This window comes from Terrapene carolina, unplaced genomic scaffold (genome assembly GCF_002925995.2).
Source record: "Terrapene carolina triunguis isolate 2854851 unplaced genomic scaffold, T_m_triunguis-2.0 Scaffold517, whole genome shotgun sequence".
NCBI classification, from domain to species: domain Eukaryota; kingdom Metazoa; phylum Chordata; order Testudines; family Emydidae; genus Terrapene; species Terrapene triunguis.
In genome coordinates, this window is record NW_020664868.1 from 5,783,686 (window position 1) to 5,803,956 (window position 20,271).

Sequence of the window (20,271 nt, forward strand, 5' to 3'; positions counted from 1 at the left end):
CACAGGGAGGCGCTGCTCCGCTGCTCGGACATCATCTCCTACACCTTCGAGCTGTGACTGCCACAGGCACCCTGCCCCCCACCTGTCCTGCTTTCTAATAAAAACACACTCGGGTACAGCTTGCAGAGTCCTTTCTTCACCTTTCAGACTGGAGGTGAATTCGCAGGCCCCAGCGTCATAGCTGGAAAGTGATGCTTCCCCTCCACCCATTTGTGCTGCTCTGGAGATGGCCTTGAATTGGAGTGGAAAAGAGCTTGGGAGCTGGGGGTGCATGGAGCGGCATCCATTTGGCACAACTTATCTCTGTTTCTTTTATCTTCTAGTTATAGAAACATAATATCCCATTCCCTTGGATAATCCGCTTGGCCCCACTGACTAGGACCCCTAAAAGTTTCCACCACTTTGGAGCACAGAGGCCAAAATTATCATTCGGCAAATAGCTCCTGCTCACCAAATCTGCTCGCTGAACGTTACCAGTCTGGTTGGCTCAGTGAACACCTGGCATCCCTGTTATTGGCTGTGGGTAACTATGAGCACCTATTCAAATTGGGGAAGAAACCTGAGGAGCCTTGTCTGTCACTGCTGCACCCCTCCCCTCCCTTCTGTCCAGACACCCAGCCGAAAGTGCGATTCATGAATATCAGAGGAGGGAAGGATATTGTGGCAGTAAAACCAAAGTCTCCCTGTTTCTGCTGCTGTGAGGTTTGAACTGCCAGCCCCCATGTAGAACATAGTGTGGGGCAGGGTGCAGAACAGAGCTGGGATGTACAGAGGTGAGGCCTGTGCCACTGTGATGGCCTAGGCTGCGTTAGAATACGTGTCTGCCCTTGTGGACTGTGATTGAGGTGAGGCTGAAAAGTAATAGGATGAAGCGGAGCACGCAATAATCTCGGATGAATCTGAGCCAGGAGCAAGGTCTCAGGCTGTGCACTGGTCTCCCGGGGAAGCTGGTAGAAGTCTGCAGAGCGCCATCGGGCATGGGCGGAGGGGCAGCCCACTAGATGCAGTAGGATTTTCCAGCTCGAATTTCTTTCAGATTGTAGTTAATATCTGATCTCCCTGGTTCCTTTTGGACAGTTCAGAAGGACAAGAGGACCACACGGGCTTGCAGGGGGAGGCTGCAAGTTAATGTGGCTGCATGGATTATTGGCCTGGTGGGACAGAGCAGTTGAGCCCAGCCGTTTGAGATGAAACTTGGCAAGCTAATGCACTCTGTGAATTGGCATCTGAAATCCCTGCTCCACTATCTCTCCTCTGGAACCTGCCATGGGGCTCACCCCTCTGACCTGGAAATGAGCTAAGTGGCCAAGGTTTTCAGTAGTGACTAAAGGTTCAATTTGCACTCCTTGGGAATCCAATGGGAGATGTCTTAGATAGACTTGATTTTCAGAACCTGCCGAGGACCCTGAAGATCAGGCCCCTTTAAGGTAACTTAGATTGAAAATCAGGCCCCTAGAACAAGTTCCCTGCAGACACTGAGCAGCTGGAGTTGGTGCTTGGCATTTGCCCAGGCATATTTCTGCTTCGAGTTAATTGTGAAAATGAGACAAGCCAGGCATCTTGCCTCCATTTTGTTTGCTGGACACTTCTGTGGTGTCCTCCCAGCTTCAGCATAGTGAGCCATAGATGTTCTTCCCTATTCACAACACAACCCTAGCATGGAGGGCTGTTGGTAGCTGTAGCTGGCTCTTGGGATTGCTTGGTAAGCACATGCACTGGATGTTTCTGCTAAAACAGGTGGGCGTTTATAGATTTTAATGTTTTTAAACCATATGGGATCATGGTGATCTAGTCTGACCGGCAGGGAGTCTTACCTGGCGATTCCTGCATTCCAAACTTGGGGCTGAGCTTGAGTGTGTCTTTTAGACAGCTCCAATCTTGAGTGAAAGACTCGCAAGTGCTGGAGAATCCACTACAGCCTTTAGTAAATGAATTATCTAAATGGGGGGAGGGATAGCTCAGTGGTTTGAGCATTGGTCTACTAAACCCAGGGTTGTGAGTTCAATCCTTGAGGGGGGCCACTTAGGGATCTGGGGCAAAATCAGTATTTGGTCCTGCTAGTGAAGAGGCAGGGGGCTGGACTCGATGACCTTTCAAGGTTCCTTGCAGCCTAGGAGATCAGATATTTCCATTAATAATATATCCTGTTCCAATCCACTGGTCTGAATTTATCCAATTTCCACTCCTAGCCATTGGGTCTTGGTCTGCCTGTATCTGTGACATTAAAGAGCCCTCTAGTATCTGATAACTTCTGCCTGTGGGGATACTTCTAGATCATGATCCAGCCACCATTTAATGGTCTCTTTAAAATACAGATATTGTGCTCCTTCAAGTCTCAATGTAAGGCAAGTTTCCCAGACCTCTCTAATCACTTTCTGGATCTAGCCTAGTTTTATTGGCCGTTGCAGACATGTAAACTGGACCCAGGGTTCTGGCAGCATTGGCACCAGTGCCAAATACAGAGGTAAAAGAACCACTCTACTCCTGCTAGAGAGTCCCTTACTTATGCATCCCAGAGTCACATTAGTTCTTTTGGCCACAGCATGTCTGGGAGTTCAGTTGAGCTGATTATCCAGCATTCCCTCTCTCCCCCCCAAAAAACCACTTTCAGAGTTATTGCTTCCCAGGACAGTCCCCCATCCTGTCGGTATAGCATTCTTTGTTCCTAGATTTACATTTAGCTGCATTAAAACACACGCCATTTCCTTGCACCCAGTTTATCAAGCAATCCAACTTGCTCTGAACCAGTGACTTGTCCTCTTCATTTACTACTCCCCCAATTTTGATATCATCTGCAAACTTTCTCGGTGATGATTTTGTTTTGTTTCAGGTCATTAATAAAAATGTTAAAAAGCGAGAGGGGCCAAGCAGCAAGCCCTGCCCCCCCCCCCAAAAAAACACAAGGATGTTTTAATACAGGCTGCACGTGTCACTCTACTTGAAGTCTCCCAGGATCAGTTTTTTCCCTACATTTTATAGATAGGTGTGTAAGGAGCCAGTCAGCCTGTTCCCTAGTGTATGGTGGGCTGTTGCAGACACCAACTAATACCCCATCTTGTGCTTTATCTGTTAGACATTGATCCATAAGCATTCACCAGCACTTTCTTCTGTTATCAATGTCTCAAACAGGTAATGGCCTTTTTGACATCAAGCTCCCCTCCCCTTTTGCCCATTTTATTCCTCTTACTAAATAGGTTACAACCATTGATCTTTAATATCCTAAGCATGCAAATCATTCCCCCAGGTTTCACTAATATCAACCAGCTCCAATTAGCAGGAGTGTTGTAAGCAACACACGAGAAGTAATTCTGCTCTACTCTGCTGATTAGGCCTCAGCTGGAATAGTGTGTCCAGTTCTGGGTGCCACATTTCAGGAAAGATGTGGACAAATTGGAGAAAGCATAGAGAAGAGCAACTAACTGATCAAAGGTCTAGAACAGTGGTTCTCAACCAGGGGTACCTGTACTCCTGGGGTACTCAGAGGTTTTCCAGGGGGCTATTTGCTTAGTTTAACGGGCTACGTAAAAAGCACTAGCAAAATCAGCACACACTAAAATTTAACACAGCCAATGACTTTATACTCTCTATATACTATACACTGAAATGTACAATATTTATATTCCAATTGATATATTTTATAATTATATGGTAAAAATGAGAAAGGAAGCCATTTTTCAGTAATAGTGGGCTGGGACACTTCTGTATTTCTGTGTCTGATTTTGTAAGCAAGTGGTTTTTAAATGAGGTGAAACTTGGGGGTACACAAGACAAATCAGACACCTGAAAGGGATACAGTAGTCTAGAAAGGTTCGGAGCTACTGGTCTAGAAAACATGACCTATGTGGGAAGATTGAAAAAAATTGGGTTTGTTTAGTCTGGAGAAGAAAGAGGGGACATAACAGATTTCAAATATATAAAAGGTTGTTACAAAGAGGAGGGAGAAAAATTGTTCTTGTTAACCTCTGAGGATAGGAGAAGTCATGGCTTTAAATTGAAGCAAGGGCAGTTTAGGTTGGACATTAGGGAAACCTTCCTGTTAGGGCAGTTAAGCACTGGAATAAATTACCAAAGCAGGTTGTGGAATCTCCATCATTGGAGGTGTTTAAGAACAGTTAGACAAACACCGGTCAGGGTTGGTCTAGATAATACTTAGGGGACTGGACTAGATGACCTCTCGAAGTCCCTTCCAGTCCCACAATTCTATGTATTGCAATTCTTGTTTTGTTACCCAGCCTCCTCGCAGTGGTGTAGTGGCATTTAAAGAGCTAGGTAATAGCACGCTGCAGGTACCAGAACAGGCACTTGGTTTGGATTCTGACCCGTACACACACATAAGTTGTTCTGGTTTAACACTTCCATCAGTTTAAATCCTACTCGGAGCAGGTGAGCTTGCACCTGCCATGTACAGGTTTAGTAGCCACAGGTCCATACCCAACTGGAACAGAACCATCCAGAGAAAAGGCCCAGGCTAGTGCATGGAGACCTCACAGCCCCGTGTTAGGATATAGATTCAGGCCTGTCTGTAAAGGCCTATACTTTAAGAATGTAGGTATATGTTTATCATGTAGCTAGTTATAGAGGTATAAAAGAAAGATTCAAAATCACTGTCTGCCTGTGAGGACCTTTTCTCACTGTGACAGTCTGAGGCCCTGTTCTTAAGCTAAGGCCTTTGGCTAAGCAGCGGGAGCAGCCGTAAGCTGGGAAGCGAACGGTCACATCCGCACACATTTCAAACCAGTCATACTGAAATAAGGCAATCTGGGGCTGTTAGGAAGGTGATCCGATCTATCACCTCCAGAGAAAGGAAAGAGCTTAGAAGATGTAAAAAGAAATTTAGTTTGATAGTTTTCTGTTTGGTAAGAACTCACTGATCAATAGACATGGTTAGGAAACCCATATGTCTTTATAGATGTAGTTGTGAAATCCTCACTTCTGTGTTGTTTTGTCACTATAGTTCCCATTTTGCTGTTGTTTATTTGCATGGTGTCTGGCTGGTTCTGTGATTGTTTCTGTCTGCTGTATAATTAATTTTGCTGGGTGTGAACTAATTAAGGTGGTGGGATATAATTGGTTAGCTCAGAGGTGGCCAATCTGTGGCTCCGGAGCCACATGCGGCTCTTCAGAGGTTATTATGTGGCTCCTTTCCTAGGCACTGATTCCGGGGCGGAGCGATAGATGCTGACTTTCCAATGTGCTGGGGGGTGCTCACTGCAAAACCCCCTGCTCTGCCCCCCACTTCACCCCTTCCCCCAAGGCCCCTTCCCCTGAGCCTGCCATGCCCTCACTCCTCCCCTCTCCCCTCCATAGTCTCCTGAGCACGTGAAACAGCTGATTGCAGTGGGTGGGGGGAGTAGGCACTGATTGGTGGGGGCTGCCGGCAGGCGCTGGGGAGTGGATGGGGGGTTGCTGATGTATTAGTGGGGCTCTTTGGCAATGTACATTGGTAAATTATGGCTCCTTTTCAGGCTCAGGTTGGCCACCCCTAGGTTAGCTAATCATGTTACAATGTTAGGATTTGTTAGGTAAATCTCAGTAAAATGATTGGTTAAGGTATAGCTAAGAATATTACTATCTAAATTAGGGGCAAACAGGAATTAAGTTGGGATATGAAAATTAGGAAAAAGGAACTTCGATTTAAGCTTGCTGGAAGTTCACCCCAATAAACACTGAATTGTTTGCACCTTTGGACTTCGGGTAGTGTTGCTCTCTGTTCATGCGAGAAGGACCAGGGAAGTGGGAGGGAGACGGAATAAGCCCTCTCACGCCCCGGAAGGAGCCTCCCCTCTCAGTACTCCGGGCCTGCATACCCTAAGAGCACGCACTAGCCCGTCTAGCAGAGAGGGCCCAGGGGTGGAGGGAGCTGACATTTCCTTAGGAAAACCACAGCCAAAGCCACCCAGTGTCCTCCAAGCCTTATTCCTCCCACTTTCCTGCTGTCTGCAGGGGCAGGCCCCAGCCATTCCAAGGGGATGGACACAGCTTACAGCTACTGCCCCCTAGCCCCCATTCCCTTGCACTGCAGACCCACTCCCCTCCTCCCAAAGTCAAACTGCTCAGCTCCACCCCTCCACCGCCCCATGTCACAGGAAAGCTCTGCCTTTACCCTGGGAGAAGGTCCTTGCAGAGACAAACAGGGCCGGTGCTACCATTAAGGTGAACTGGGCGTTCCTCCCCAAGCGCGCTGTCGCCGCTCCACTTCTCCCGCCTCCCAGGCTTGCAGCGCCAATCAGCTGTTCGGCGCCGCAAGCCTGGGAGGAGAATTAGAGCAGGGGCGGCGTGCTCGGGGGGGAGGAGGAGCAGAGGTGAGCTGGGGAGGTGCCACGCAGCTCCCTGGACCAAGGGGCTTCCCACCCCAGCTCACCTCTGCTACGCCCCCTCCCCAAGCACGCCGTCGCTGCTCCACTTCACCCATCTCCCAGGCTTGCGGCGCCAATCAGCTGTTTAGCACCACAAGCCTGGGAGGGGAGGAGAATTAGAGCGGGGGCAGCGTGCTCAGGGAGGAGGCGGAGCAGAGGTGAGCTGGGGTGGGGAGCTGCCGCACAGCTCCCCGGGGGGGGAGGGGGGAGCTGCCACAGGGGGGCGCCTCAGGGCGGAGGGAGGGCAGGGAGCACAAGGTGGAAGTTTCGCCTAGGGCACAAAACTTCCTTGCACCGGCCCTGGAGACAAAGGGAAGACCGAGTTGAGGCCTCATCCCAGATGCCCAGTTTAAGGCTCCTGCAAGGGCTAAGGAGGATTTTTTATTATTATCCGATACTGGCATCTTAAAAACAGAACAGCAATGTACAGCTTTGCTACACAGCAGGGCTGGCGGGGCCTGCTGAGCCGATCGCACCACAAGGGGGCAGAGACCAGTGCTGCGCTGGGACCCACGCGCTAATGGCGGTAGTGAGGGCTTCTGGACCGGGAGCGTGAACGCCTGCAAAGGGAGAAGACAGGCTGGTTAAAGCAAGGAGGGGAACGTGCAGCCGGGGCAGCCCTGGCCCTGATGAGGGCCAGGCTGGGGCAAGGAGGGCCCCCAGCTGCAGGGCCCCCAGCTGCTCACTAGCAGCCACACAGTACTCCCCCCTCCTATAGGGGGCAGCAGAGCTACATCAATCTCTCTGATCCATGAAAAACCTGACATGGGCCTCACTGTTTGACTCCCTCCCGCTGAACCCAGAGGTGACTCAGGGACTGGGCCACTGAAACCGCTGCCTGCCTCAATCAAGCAGCACCACAGAGAGCCCTCCTGGGCTTAGCTCCCCTCGCTTCTCCCGCCCAGGCACGACTGCTCTGCACAGGGCAGCCAAGTGGTCATGGACACAGCTGGCTGAGTGCACCTGAGCCTGCCCTCAGCACAGCTCCAGCCCTGCCCTCCCCCGCTGCCTCAGCATGCAGGTGAACAGCCAAGGATGTGAGCAGGGCCAGCAGCGACTGGAGGAGCCCGCAGAGTGCCAGGAGAGGGGTGTGAGCGGGGCCAGCAGCGATTGGAGGAGCCCGCAGAGTGCCAGGAGAGGGGTGCGACCGGGGCCAGCAGCGTGTGAGGCAGCGACTGGAGGAGACCGCGGAGTGCCAGGAGCCAGGCGAGGGGCGCGAGTGGGACCAGCAGGGCACGCCAGGTCTATGAGGATGTGGGGACGGGGTCCTGAGTGACGTGTGTTCCCTGTGCCTACACACCCAAGTCTCAGGACTGGCTGCCCTCCCAGCTCCCCCGTGGGCAGGGCTGGGAGCTGCACGCGGCTGGTTACCCCATCCCAGGCGAGGGGAGACTGAACCTACCTCCTGGAGGAACCATATTCCCGACCTGCAAAGCAAAGAGCAAGGGTTACAAGGTGGAGAGGATGCCTCTGTACTGGGGGCACGGGCTTAGGAAATGCAGCTGCCCTGTGGGCACAAGAGCTCGGTGGTCAGGAGAAGGGTAACCTGGCTGCTCTGGAGAGTGGGACAGCCCTTTCCAGCAGCTTTCGGCTGGGGGAGGCGTCTCTCCAAACTTGTGCTGATTTATAGTGAACTATGTGAGAAATGCAGGGGATTCAGCCCACTGCTCTGGGGAAAGGACGTACTGAACAGTACCGACTTGACCGTGCAAGAGGGGAGGGTAACCTGACTCTCAGTTCCACCGATACCTATGCGATCACTGGTGAGCTCCAAGGTGAACAGGCATGTAAGTATCTGCAGCACTGCGAGCTACGGCAGCAGTTTCATTAAACACTTCTTAGCAGCGTAAAGGTCTGTCACAACACCACAACTGGTTGTGTGTGAACACCAAAGCCTCACGCACTGGCTGGCTACATAGCTTAAGGACTGGGAAAAAAAATGTTACTAAAAAACCCTAACCCTAATTTCTCAGAACTGTTCTTTGAGATGTGTTGCTCATGTCCATTCCAATGAGGTGTGCGCGCGCTGCAGGCACGGCAGCCAGAAGATTTTCCCCCAGCAGTATCCGTCGGGTCGGCCTGGGTGCACCCTAGGGTCGTGCCTTCATGGCGCTCAATATAAGGCCATGCCGATCCGCCACCCCCTCAGTTCCTTCTTGCCGGCTACTCCGACAGTGGGGTAGGAGGATGGGTATTGGAATGAACATGAGCAACACGTCTCGAAGAACCATAGTTACGAGAAGGTTAGTAACCGTTTTTTCTTCTTTGAGTGATTGCTCATGTCAATTCCAATTAGGTGAATCCCAAGCCTAAGTTTTGGAGGCGGGGTTGGAGCTCAAAGTTTCGCTGACTGAAGCACCGATCTCCTAAAGGCTGCATTGTCTCTGGCCTGCTGGGTAACTGCCTAATGCGAGGTGAAAGTGCGTACTGATGACCCGTCACTGCTCTGCATATTTCCTGGGCTGGAACATGTGCCAGGAACGCCGCTGACGAGGCCTGTGCCCTGGTGGAGTGTGCTGTAAGCAGAGGGGCAGGTACCTTCGCCAGGCCATAGCACTCCCGGATGCATAGACGTGATCCATGACAAGATCCTCTGGGAGAAGACTGGAAGCCCATTCATTCTGTCCGCTACGGTGACAAACAGCTGAATGGACTTCCGGAACAGTTTCATTCGCTCAACGTAAAATGCCAATATCCGGCGAACGTCCAGCGAGTGAAGTTTCTGCTTCCTGCTGCTTGAGTGCGGCTTAGGATAGAAAAATGGGAGAAAGATGTCCTGGTTGACGTGACACTGGGAGACAACCTTGGGAAGGAAACCCGGATGCGGCCTGAGCTGAACCTTGTCCCTGTAGAACACAGGAGGCTCTGATGTTAAGGCCTTAAGTTCAGACACCCTTCCTGGCTGATGTTATTGCTACCTGAAACGCCACCTTGTATGAGAGGTACAGCAGAGAACATGTCGCCAGCAATTCAAAAGGTGGCCCCATTAGTCTGGAAAGGACCAGACTGAGGCCCAGGCCGGGACCGGCTGTCAGATGTGCAGATATAGCCTGTTGAGACCTTTCAGGAAACAACTGACCATGGGGTTGGCAAAGACAGAACGGCCCTCTGCACCTGGATGGAAGGCAAAAATGGCAGCCAAGTGAACCTTTACTGACGATATGGACAGCCCCTGTTGTTTGAGGTGGAGCAGATAGTCCAGTATGAGGGGGATGGACACGAGTGTTGGAGACGGACAGGGTTGCGCCGACCAGATTGAAAATTTCTTCCACTTGGCCAGGTAGGTAGCCCTCGTGGAAGGTTTTCTACTGCCAAGGAGGATTTATCTGACCAGGTCCGAACAAGCGAGCTCCATTGGATTCAGCCATGGAGCTTCCACACTGTGAGATGCATCAATTCAAGGTTCAGGTGCTGGAGACGACCTGGATCCTGAGTTATCAAATCCGGGAAGAGCGGCAAGGTGACTGGGACTTCCACGGACATTTCCAGGAGAGATGTGTATCAGTGTTGATGGGGCCAGGCTGGAGCAATCAATATCGCTGAGGCCTCGTCCCTCCGAACTTTGAGGAGCATCTTGTGAACGAGAGGGATGGGAGAGAACGCGTACAAGAGGTGGCCATCCCAGGAAAGGAGGAACGTGTCCACGATGGAGCCCGGGCTGTGGTTCAGGAAGGAGCAAAAACTGCTGACATTTCTTGTTGCATCATGTGGCGAACAGGTCTATCTGGGGAAATCCCCGCTGTTGAAAGATGGAGTTCGGAACATCCAGGCGCAAGGATCACTTGTGGCTGTGGAATGACCTGCTGAGATAGTCCGCTGACTCGTTCTGTACTCCGGGGCGATACAATGCTTCCAGCTGTATCGAATGAGCTACGCAGAAGTCCCACAGCTTGAGGGCTTCCTGGCAAAGGAGCGTGCACCCGTTTGTTTATATAAAACATCGCTGTGGTGCTGTCCATCATAATCGATACACATTTCCCTTCCAGATAAACTTGGAATGTCTGGCATGCTAGGCAGACCGCTCTCTGACAATGTGGAGAGCAAGCTCCGTCTGAGACCAGAGTGTGTCCTGAGCTCTCCCAGATGTGCACCCCACCCCAAAGCTGACGCATCTGTCACCAACAAGAGGGATGGCTGAGGTCTGGTGAAGGGAACTCCCACACATACCACCTGTGTGGGAATTCCCTTCCCTGTGGGTCAAACCACCACAGGAGGGAGTCAAGGGCCCGATGAGACAGGGTGACGACCTTGTCCAGATTGTCCCGAACTGGCTGATATCCTGAGGCCAGCCACGATTGGAGCGGCCGGAGTCTGAGCCTGGCGTGCTGTACCACATAGGTACAAGCAGCCACGTGTCCCAGAAGCTTCAGGCAATTCCTTGCAGTTGTAGTAGGGAACTGCCTGAGATTTCAAATGTTGCTGCCCAGGGCCTGGAACTGCAATTCCGGGAGTATGCCCTGGCCTGCACGGAGTCCAATACCACCCCATGAACTCTATCCGCTGGACCGGGGACAGAGTTGACTTTTGCACATTCAGGAGAAGGCCCAGTTCATCGAAAGTTGCTGTTATGAACCCGACTTGCACCTCCACTTGCTCTCTGGAGCAGCCCTTGATCAGACAGTCGTTAAGGTACGGAAACACCTGTACCTGTCGCCTGTGCAGGAACATGGCCACGACTGCCATGCACTTAGTAAACACTCAAGGAACTGCTGAGAGGCCGAACTGGAGGACTGTGAACTGGTAGTGATTGTGGTTCACCACAAACTTGGGGTACCTTCTGTGGGACGGTGATTACACGATGTGAAAGTACGCGTCCTTCAAGTTGAGGGTGGCATACCAGTCCCCTGGATCCAATGAAGGGATAATGGAGACCATGCAAAACTTCAGTTTTTTCCATGAATCTGTTGAGCTCTCGCAGGTCTAGGGTGGTCCTGAGGCCGCCTTTGGCTTTTGGTATTAGGAAATGCCAGGAATAGAAGCTCTTGCCCTTCAGCTCCTGGTGAACCTCTTCCACTGCCCCCAGCGATAGGAGCGAATGCACCTCCTGTATGAGGAGTTGCTTGTGAGAAGGGTCCCTGAAGAGGGACAGGGAAGGGGGGTGGAAGGGCCAAGAATTGGAGGGAGTATCCCCTTTCTATCATGTGGAGCCCCAGCGGTCCGATGTAATACGGGTCCACGCAGGGTAGAAAGGGGACAATCTGTTCAAGAAGGTAAGGTGGGGTGGATCCAGTGTCTGTGCTGGTGCGCCGCCCTCGAGTGCGCCTTCAAAAGGTCTGCTTCTGGCCTGAAGACGGCTTCGACTGGCCATAGCCCTGGTGTGAGGAAGGGTGGGGCCTCTTCCTGCCATTCCTATTCCTCCACCAAGAGCCATCCTGTCTGTTCTGTGGCTGGTAGAACTGCGGCGGAGGTTGCGGCGTGAAACGTTTCCGCTGTGTAGTGGGGGTATGCAGGCCAAGGGACTGGAGTGTGGCCCTCGAGTCCTTCAGGCTATGGAGCCTTGCGTCTGTCTTTTCTGAAAAGAGGGCCGAGCCTTCAAAGGGGAGGTGCTGGATAGTCTGCTGGACCTCATAGGGGAGGCCAGAGACTTGCAGCCAGGAGCGCCTCATCATGGCTACCCCCGTTGCCATGGTGCGGGTGGCTGAGGCAATGAGCTTGCCCTCCTCAACCAGCGCAGAAAACTCTGCGCGGAAGTCCTGCGGCAGCAGCTCCTCAAATTTGGCCATTGCTCTGCAGGTGTTGTAGCTGTATCTACTGACGATGGCCTGTTGACTTGAAATGTGGAGCTGCAACCCCCCCGTCGAATAGACCTTCCTGCCAAACAGGTCTAATTTCTTCACCTGCCGTTGTTTTGGGGAGGGCCCCTGATAGCCCTGGCACTCACGCTGGTAGCCGCGTCCCCTACCAGAGAATCTGGCAGAGGGTGCGTATAAAGGTGCTCATTTCCCTTTGAGGGAACAGAGTGCCTTTGCTCATTCCTCTTCACCGTGGGAGGCAAAGAGGCCGGGGTCTGCCACAAGCTCTTAGTGGTCTCACTGGTAGTTTTAATAAGTGGCAGGGCAATGCAGGAGGGCGCGGAGGGGGCAAGAAAGTTGACCACCTAGATCCCCAGGTTCTGTGCCACCCTCCTAAGCAGTTGTTGCAAGACCCTGCTGTCTTCCAGGGCTGGGGCCGTTGATGTGCCCATCACCGGCGAGGATGAAGACAAAAGCCTGGCTGGCAGTGGGTCGTGCTCCCTGCCCTTGGCGCCGAGGGGGTCTTGTGGTGTCCGGTGTCCCAGTGCAGTCCCCGATGGGAAGAACGGTGCGGCCACAACAGATGGTGCCGAGACCGCCAGTGCCACATATACCGGAGCCACCGACGTCGGAGCCGTGGCAGCTGACTGCAGTGGTCGCTACAGCCAATGCCCCCAGTGCCGACAGCATCAATGATGGCACAATTGACACCGAGGCCACTGACGATGATCTGGAATGCGACCCCTGGCTCTGAGGAATGCCCAGGGAGTCCAGAATGGCCATTGGAGCGGAGCCTGCCACTGACCCGGCCACGCTGGTGGGTAGGGCTGCCGATGGCGCCAGGACCTTCTGCTCCTGCTGGAGCAATACAACTCCGCCTCCGAGGACTCCGTATAGAAGGACCACAGAGGAGTGGTGCCCATTGGTGCCAGTGATCGGTGCCGGGGGACCGGCGCGGTTCCCCCGCATGGGTAGCTGGTGCTGGGGAACAACACGCAGGAAATGGTGATTGCTGCCCCATTGTTGCCAGCTTGCCCCTCAACAGCACCGAGGGTCGAACTGGCCCTGGTGATTTGTCCCTCCTTGGAGGGGAGGACGGCGCTGTAAGTTCCAGCAGGTCCCTTGCCGCCTCAAACACCTCTGTTGTGGGGGGGAGCTGCAGCTCTCAGCTGTGACTGGCTGGTGAGCGATGAGGGTCCGGATTCGACTGGATCCCCGTGGGGGAAGGAGTTGGTGCGACCCGGGTTGGCAGTGAGGCCAAGGTGGCATGGCCCGACGCGGGTCTCACAGCCAACTGCTCCTTGGGCTTAGCTGGAGGAGAGCGGCTCCTCTCCGGCCTCCTCTTCTTTTGGGGCACCGGAGACGGAGATCGGTGCCTGCCTGTGTCGAGGCCTTGTGGGCGGAGCCAGGGTGGTGCAGAGGGTCTCTCAAAGAGTCCTTCCTCGGCGCCGGTGCACTCCACACCGATGAGAATGTGCTCGGGGTCGGCTCTGCCAAGCCAGGGTCCGATTGAGGGTGGAGCGCAGCCTCCATCAGGAGGATCTTGAGACACTGGTCCCAGTCTTTAAGGGTTCTGGGGCAAAACCCCCTGCAAATCTTGCAGCGCTCCTTCTGATGGCTCTCTCTCCCCCAAACACTTCAGAGAAAGTGTGCGGGTTGCTCCTGGGCATAGACTTGCCACAGTCCTCGCAGGCTTTAAAACCCAGGGACCGAGGCATGCCCTAGTGCCAGGAGAGCGTTGGGGGGAGGGGTACTCCCAAAATAAAACGTAGCAAAGAAACTACCTAACTTACCACAACAACTATGATAACTATATACACAATTTACAAAAAGACATTGCAAGAGTGGAGGCGCTTGCCAAAGCAAGAGCTAAAGACGTTCTGGCTAACCGCCACTGGCAGTAAGAAGGAACTTATGGGATTGCAGGTCGGCAGGGCCCTATATTGAGCGCCATAAAGGTGCAACTGCAGGGGACGCCCAGGCCAACCCGACGGACACCGCTAGGGGAAAAATCTTCCGGCTGCCGTGCACGCACCTAATTAGAATGGACATTAGCAACACATCTCGAAGAAGTTTTTTTTTTTTTTTTTTTTTTTTTTTTAAATACACAGGCCAATATTTTCAGAAGTAGAAGCCTAAAGTGAGACCCTTCAGCCTATATTTAGGCATCTCAGGGTGGGATTCCCAGAAGCTCCCACGTGACTTCAGAACGGATGTTAACGACGCCCTGGACTCATGTCTCTCAGAAGAGATGAGCATTTTAAGAGTGACGCATCTTAGGCCTGGTCTACACTAGGCTTTTATGTCGACTTTAGCGCCGTTATATCGAATTAACCCTGCACCCGTCCACACCAGGAAGCCATTTAGTTCGACATAAAGCTCTCTTTAAATCGATTTCTGTAATCCTCCCCAACGAGAGGATTAGCGCTAAATTCGACATGGCCATATCGAATTAGGCTAGGTGTGGATGGAAATCGACGGTAATAGCTCCGGGAGCTATCCCACAGTGCACCACTCTGTTGACGCTCTGGACTGCAGTCAGAGCTCGGATGCTCTGACCAGCCACACCCCCGGGAAAATTTGAATTCATTTTCATTTTCCTGTCTGGGCAGTTTGAATCTCAGTTCCTCTTTGGACATCGAGGGGAGCTCAGCAGCAGTGGCAACTATGCAGAGCTCTCCAGCAGAGATGGCCGTGCAATCTAATAGAAAGAGGGCCCCAGCATGGACTGATCGGGAAGTCTTGGATCTCATCGCAGTGTGGGGCGATGAGTCCGTGCTTTCAGAGCTGCGCTCCAAAAGAAGGAATGCTAAGATCTACGAGAAGATCTCCAAAGCCATGGCAGAGAGAGGCTACAGCCGGGATGCAACGCAGTGCCGCGTGAAAATCAAGGAGCTGAGACAAGGCTACCAAAAAACCAAAGAGGCTAACGGACGCTCCGGATCCCAGCCCCACACATCCCGTTTCTACGAGGCACTGCATTCCATCCTGGGAGCGGCCGCCACCACTACCCCACCCCTGACCGTGGACTCCGAGGATGGGATCATGTCCGCGGCCGGTTCCTCGTCGGACATGACAGCGGACGGGGAAGATGAAGAAGGAGATGAGGAGGACGAGGCAGTCGACAGCGCTGGCACCGCTGATTTCCCCGACAGCCAGGAGCTCTTCATCACCCTTACCGAGATCCCGTACCAACCGTCCCCATCCCTTACCCCGGACACAGAATCAGGGGAAGGATCAAGCAGTAAGTGCTGTAAACATGTAAACATTTATTTAAAACAGAACGGTAATATTTATACTATTAACAATGTACATTTATAAAAGTTCTGTAAACTAGTAAAAAAATAATCAGGTACAAAACAGGAATATTTACAAAGGTAACAAATGGGTTTTCATGATTTCTCTGTCTTAGGCTCTTCTCAATTTAGTCCCAAGTGTTTTAAAAAATTTTCACAATGTCCGTTACTCCATGATTCCCAGGCCCAAGACGCTCCACTCCATAGTCCCAGTGCACCTACGCGAAAATCCGGTCAATGTGGCCGGGGATCGACGAGAAATCCTCGTAGGAGAACTCCTCGTAGGTCTCGTGGAGGTAGAGCTCAAGCCTGTTGATCAGGTTCCGGGGTAGGGCGATCTTAGTGGGCCCTCCGTGGTAGCAGACATGCCCCCTCCACGCCACAATCAAGTACTCCGGGATCATGGCCCGACATAGCATGGCGGCATACGGCCCCGGTTTCTGCATGCTTTCCCGCAGCATGCGTTCTCTCTGGGTGTCCGGGATCCTCAGAAGGGTGATGTCGCTCATGACGCCCTGCTTTGAATTAGGGAGGGGAATGTTAGTATTGGGACTGCTTTACAGCCACGCGGTGGAGGGAGAGGGGCAGCATACAGGGATCTTTCCCTGGGACAGCCGCGAGGGGGTGGGACAGGGGCAGAGTTGATGCTGTCCTGATTGCTGGCAGCAGAGACTGGCATTGCTTTCAATGTGAAAGGAGGCCAGTGCTACTGCTGGAGTTTTAAGCAGCCACAAGTCTGCGGCTTACCATTATTGCCCGCTCCAGAAGTTCAGGTCTCCAGCCACGCTTCTCAGATCACTCCAAGACCTCCGCAAGTCCACAGGCACTGAAGGCGACGGCCGAAAATTCGACCTTGTCCTGAGTGCGCATGTGAGAGGTGCAGTGCATGGTCTTGTTCACAGAGAAAGACTAGGTTCTTTGTATACAATTTCATTTATCTGTCTCAGGAATTCACTCCCTTTTCACAATTCACACAGACACATCTGCGACTGTCTCCCAACCCAGCCTGTCAGCACACTCCCAGAGGCTAGCGCAGATTAGGCGGAGGAAGAAGAAGACGCGTGAAGACATGTTCTCAGAACTAATGGGATGCTCCCGAGCCCAGGCAGCCCAGCAGACACAGTGGAGGGAGAACTTGTCACAAATGCACCGAGCAGTCATGGAACGGGAGGAGAGGTGGCGTCAGGAGGACCAACAGGCTACTGAAAAGCTGCTTGGACTAATGAGGGAGCAAACGGACACGCTCCGGCGCCTTGTGGATGTTCTGCAAGACCGGAGGCAGGAGGACAGAGCCCCGCTGCAGTCTATCTGTAACCGCCCTCACCCGCCACCAAGTCCCACACCACCCTCACCCAAACTCCAAAGAAGGAGGGGCGGCAAGGGCCGTTAAAACTTTCAGTCAACCCCTGCAGACTGCTCTAGCACTAGAAGGCTGACATTCCCCAAAATTTCATAAGTCCTTTCCTACCCACCTCACACAAGCCCCCGTCCAAGTTTCACCCCCCACGTTTCATGTCTGGTTCGCAATAAAATGTTTGTTTCTCTCCATTACTGTTTCAGTCAGGTTCTTTTGAGGGAGAGTCTGTCTGGAGGGGGGGAAGGGGCTTGGTAATTGGGCAGGACAGTGACCTTTAGCAGGGTACAGAGGCGGTGTCAGGTCCAGCATCAGGACACATACACAGTGCAGTCACTGGTTACCCTGGTCAGTCTGGGAGGTGTTTTTCATGTTCTCCATTGAAATAACCAGTCCACCAGTGCGGAGCCTGGCATTCCGGGAGTTTAGAAGCATCATTTGCATCAGAACACTGAACCCGCCCCCCGCCACAGTCTGCGTCCCCGGTTTAAAATATTCCCGCGAAAACAGCAACACAGACAACGGTGTTCATTAACAAAATCGAAATGATTTTATTTTTTGGGAAGGGGAAGGGGGTGAAGGGGGTATGTAACTGGAGAGGATAGTCAAAATGAACTGGGTAAAGAAACGGGGGCAGGTTCAGCTTTTCTGTCCACAAACTGAAAAGTCACTGGTTGCCCTGCTCACTCAGGAACCTAGCTTTCAAAGCCTCCCGGATGCACAGGGCGTGCCGCTGGGATCTTCTAATGGCCCGGCTGTCTGGCTGGACGTAATCAGCAGCCAGGCTATTTGCCTCAACCTCCCACCCCGCCATAAAGGTCTCCCCCTTGCTCTCACACAGATTGTGGAGCACACAGCAAGCTGCAATAACGATGGGGATATTGGTTTCACTGAGATCACAGCGAGTCAGTAAGCTTCTCCATCTCCCTTTGAGACGGCCAAAAGCACACTCCACCACCATTCTGCACTTGCTCAGCCGGTAGTTGAACAGTTCTTTTTCTGTGTCCAGGGCGCCAGTATAGGGCTTCATGAGCCAGGGCATTAGCGGGTAGGCTGGGTCCCCGAGGATGACTGTAGGCATCTCCACATCCCCAAGAGTTATTTTGTGGTCTGGGAAGTAAATACCTTCCTGCAGCCGTCTAAACAGACCAGAGTTCCTGAACACGCGAGCGTCATGAACCTTGCCCGGCCATCCGACGTAGATGTTTGTAAACCGTCCCCGATGGTCCACCAGTGCTTGCAGCACCATTGAAAAGTAGCCCTTTCTATTGATGTACTGGCTGGCCTGGTGGTCCGGTCCCAGGATAGGGATGTGAGTCCCATCGATAGCCCCACCGCAGTTTGGGAATCCCATCGCGGCAAAGCCATCTATGATGACCTGCGCGTTTCCCAGGGTCACTACCTTTGGGAGCAGTACCTTCACGATTGCCTTGGCTACTTGCATGACAACAACCCCCACGGTAGATTTGCCCACACCAAAGTGGTTCGCGACTGACCGGTAGCTGTCCGGCGTTGCAAGCTTCCAGAGGGCTATGGCCACTCGCTTCTGGACAGTGAGGGCTGCTCGCATGCGGGTGTCCTTGCGCTTCAGGGCAGGGGACAGCAACTCACAAAGTTCGAGGAAAGTCCCCTTCCGCATGCGAAAGTTTCGCAGCCACTGGGATTCATCCCAGACCTGAAGCACTATACGGTCCCACCAGTCCGTGCTTGTTTCCCGGGCCCAGAATCGCCGTTCAACAAAATCCACATGCCCCATTGCCACCGTGATGTCCTGGGCGCTGGGGCTCGTGGTTTCTGACAGCTCTGTGCCACTCTCCGACTTCAGGCTCTCACGGCGGTGCCGTAGCCTCCTCGCCCGATTTCTCTGCATCTGCCTCAGGGAAAGGTGTATGATAAGCTGCGAGGTGTTGAGAACGGCCACAAGTGCAGCGATGGTCGCAGCGTGATCCATGATCGCAGTGCTGTGGCGTCCGCGCTGTCACTGACCAGAAAAGTGCGCGAACTGATTTCCCGCCGGCGCTTTCATGGAGGGAGGGAGGGCGTTAGTGACAGACGGATGACGACAAATTTTTTTTACCCAGAAGGCATTGGCGGCTCGACCCAGAATTCCGATGGGCAGCGGGGACTGCGGGAACTGTGGGATAGCTGCCCACAGTGCACCGCTTCCAATATCGACGCTCGCCCCGTTAGTGTGGACTCACAAAGTCGAATTACTGTCCTTAGTGTGGACACACACGTTCGACTTTGCAATATCGATTCCACATATTCGATTTAAGTAAAATCGAATTACCCTCGTAGTGTAGACATACCCTTAGTAGAAAAAATGCTACGTACGCTCTGAAATTCTCTTAACAGTTAGTAAACGGCGCAGTCAAGCATGAGCCATCCAGTTCAGCAATTGGAGACTAACCGGGAAGCAGCTGGCTGATAGGGAGATCAGCCAACTGCTCTGGGGAAAAGGACGTACTGAATGGTACAGGCCTGACCCTGCAAGCATTGGCCACTGTCGGAAGACAGGCTACTGGGCTAGATGGACCTTTGGTCTGATCCGGTACGGCCGCTCTTATGTTCTTAACCCCTGGCGAAAAGGGAAGCCCTGGGTACAGCCAGCTCCCACTGGGGTACAGGCCCTCCAGGGGCATAAGCCATTAGTGAGGCTGGACGCTACCCGAATGGCACTGTTCCCCAGAACCACACACACACACCCCACGCTTCCCCCTCACACATACCTGGACCCCTGAAGAGGCTGCTCTGAGGGACTGCAGGAGACTGATCTCGAGGGTACTGGGAGTAGGGGGGAGGTGTCTCCCACTGGCCTCAAAATCACTGGCCACGTCTGAAGATTTAGGCCCTAATCTCTGGGAACCCAGCCAGTATCCAGAGCACATGCTGAGGATGAAGAGCGACATCTGCTGGACACATGTAGCACTGAGTCGCCTCCCAGCCTAGCTCATGGCCACTGCAGCACCATCACAGTGAATGCTGGAGCAAGGAGCAGCTCTCTCTCCAGTTCTGCAGACAGCGAGCTCCCAAACAGCAGCTGCTCCCTGTGACACTGGACTCCATATGCTTTATGAAAATAGGCTTATGAGTGTGAATATGATGTAACTGGAATATGCTTTACGCAAGAGGTCTCTTTTAAGGTATCGTTAAAAAGCTTATCTACTGGGTGTGTTCATCCTATTTGTTTGCATGTATTATTTCTATGTCTGGAGTTAGGAGAATAAGATATCAACTTGTATTACTGATGTAAACATATTAAGTGGAAGCCATTAAGGGTGCTTCAGAGTCAATGACCTGTAAATGGCTCTGTTTACTTGCAAACCTTCCTGTGTATGTGTGGGCCAGCCCAGGAAGAATGGAGGCTGCGATCTCACAGGACAGATCGTGTGACCACGTCACATGATACTAAAATCCATCTTAAAACTGGTACTTTTCCATTTAGAAGGAGGGATGGGGACCCAGAGAGACAAAAAGATTCCCACCTTGTGCCAATGCTATGAAAGGGGGCGTAGCAGAACAAAAGAGGCCAG

At 52.7% G+C, this 20,271-nt stretch overlaps 2 protein-coding genes across 2 annotated transcripts in view; one reads left to right on the forward strand and one right to left on the reverse strand.

Annotated features, from left to right (window-relative positions):
- Nucleotides 1-20,271, forward strand: part of LOC112107877 (zinc finger protein 271-like) — an 879,239-nt gene that overhangs the window by 539,733 nt on the left and 319,235 nt on the right. The gene's annotated exons all lie outside the window — the stretch shown is intronic.
- Nucleotides 6,725-20,271, reverse strand: part of CLASRP (CLK4 associating serine/arginine rich protein) — a 48,299-nt gene continuing 34,752 nt past the window's right edge. Inside the window, exons 22-23 of the mRNA XM_026658878.1 lie at nucleotides 7,759-7,783; nucleotides 6,725-6,916 (exon numbers count right to left, since the gene is read on the reverse strand). Of these exons, the coding sequence (XP_026514663.1) occupies nucleotides 6,874-6,916; nucleotides 7,759-7,783 (68 nt within the window). The 3' untranslated portion in view covers nucleotides 6,725-6,873. The remainder of the gene's footprint in view (nucleotides 6,917-7,758; nucleotides 7,784-20,271) is intronic.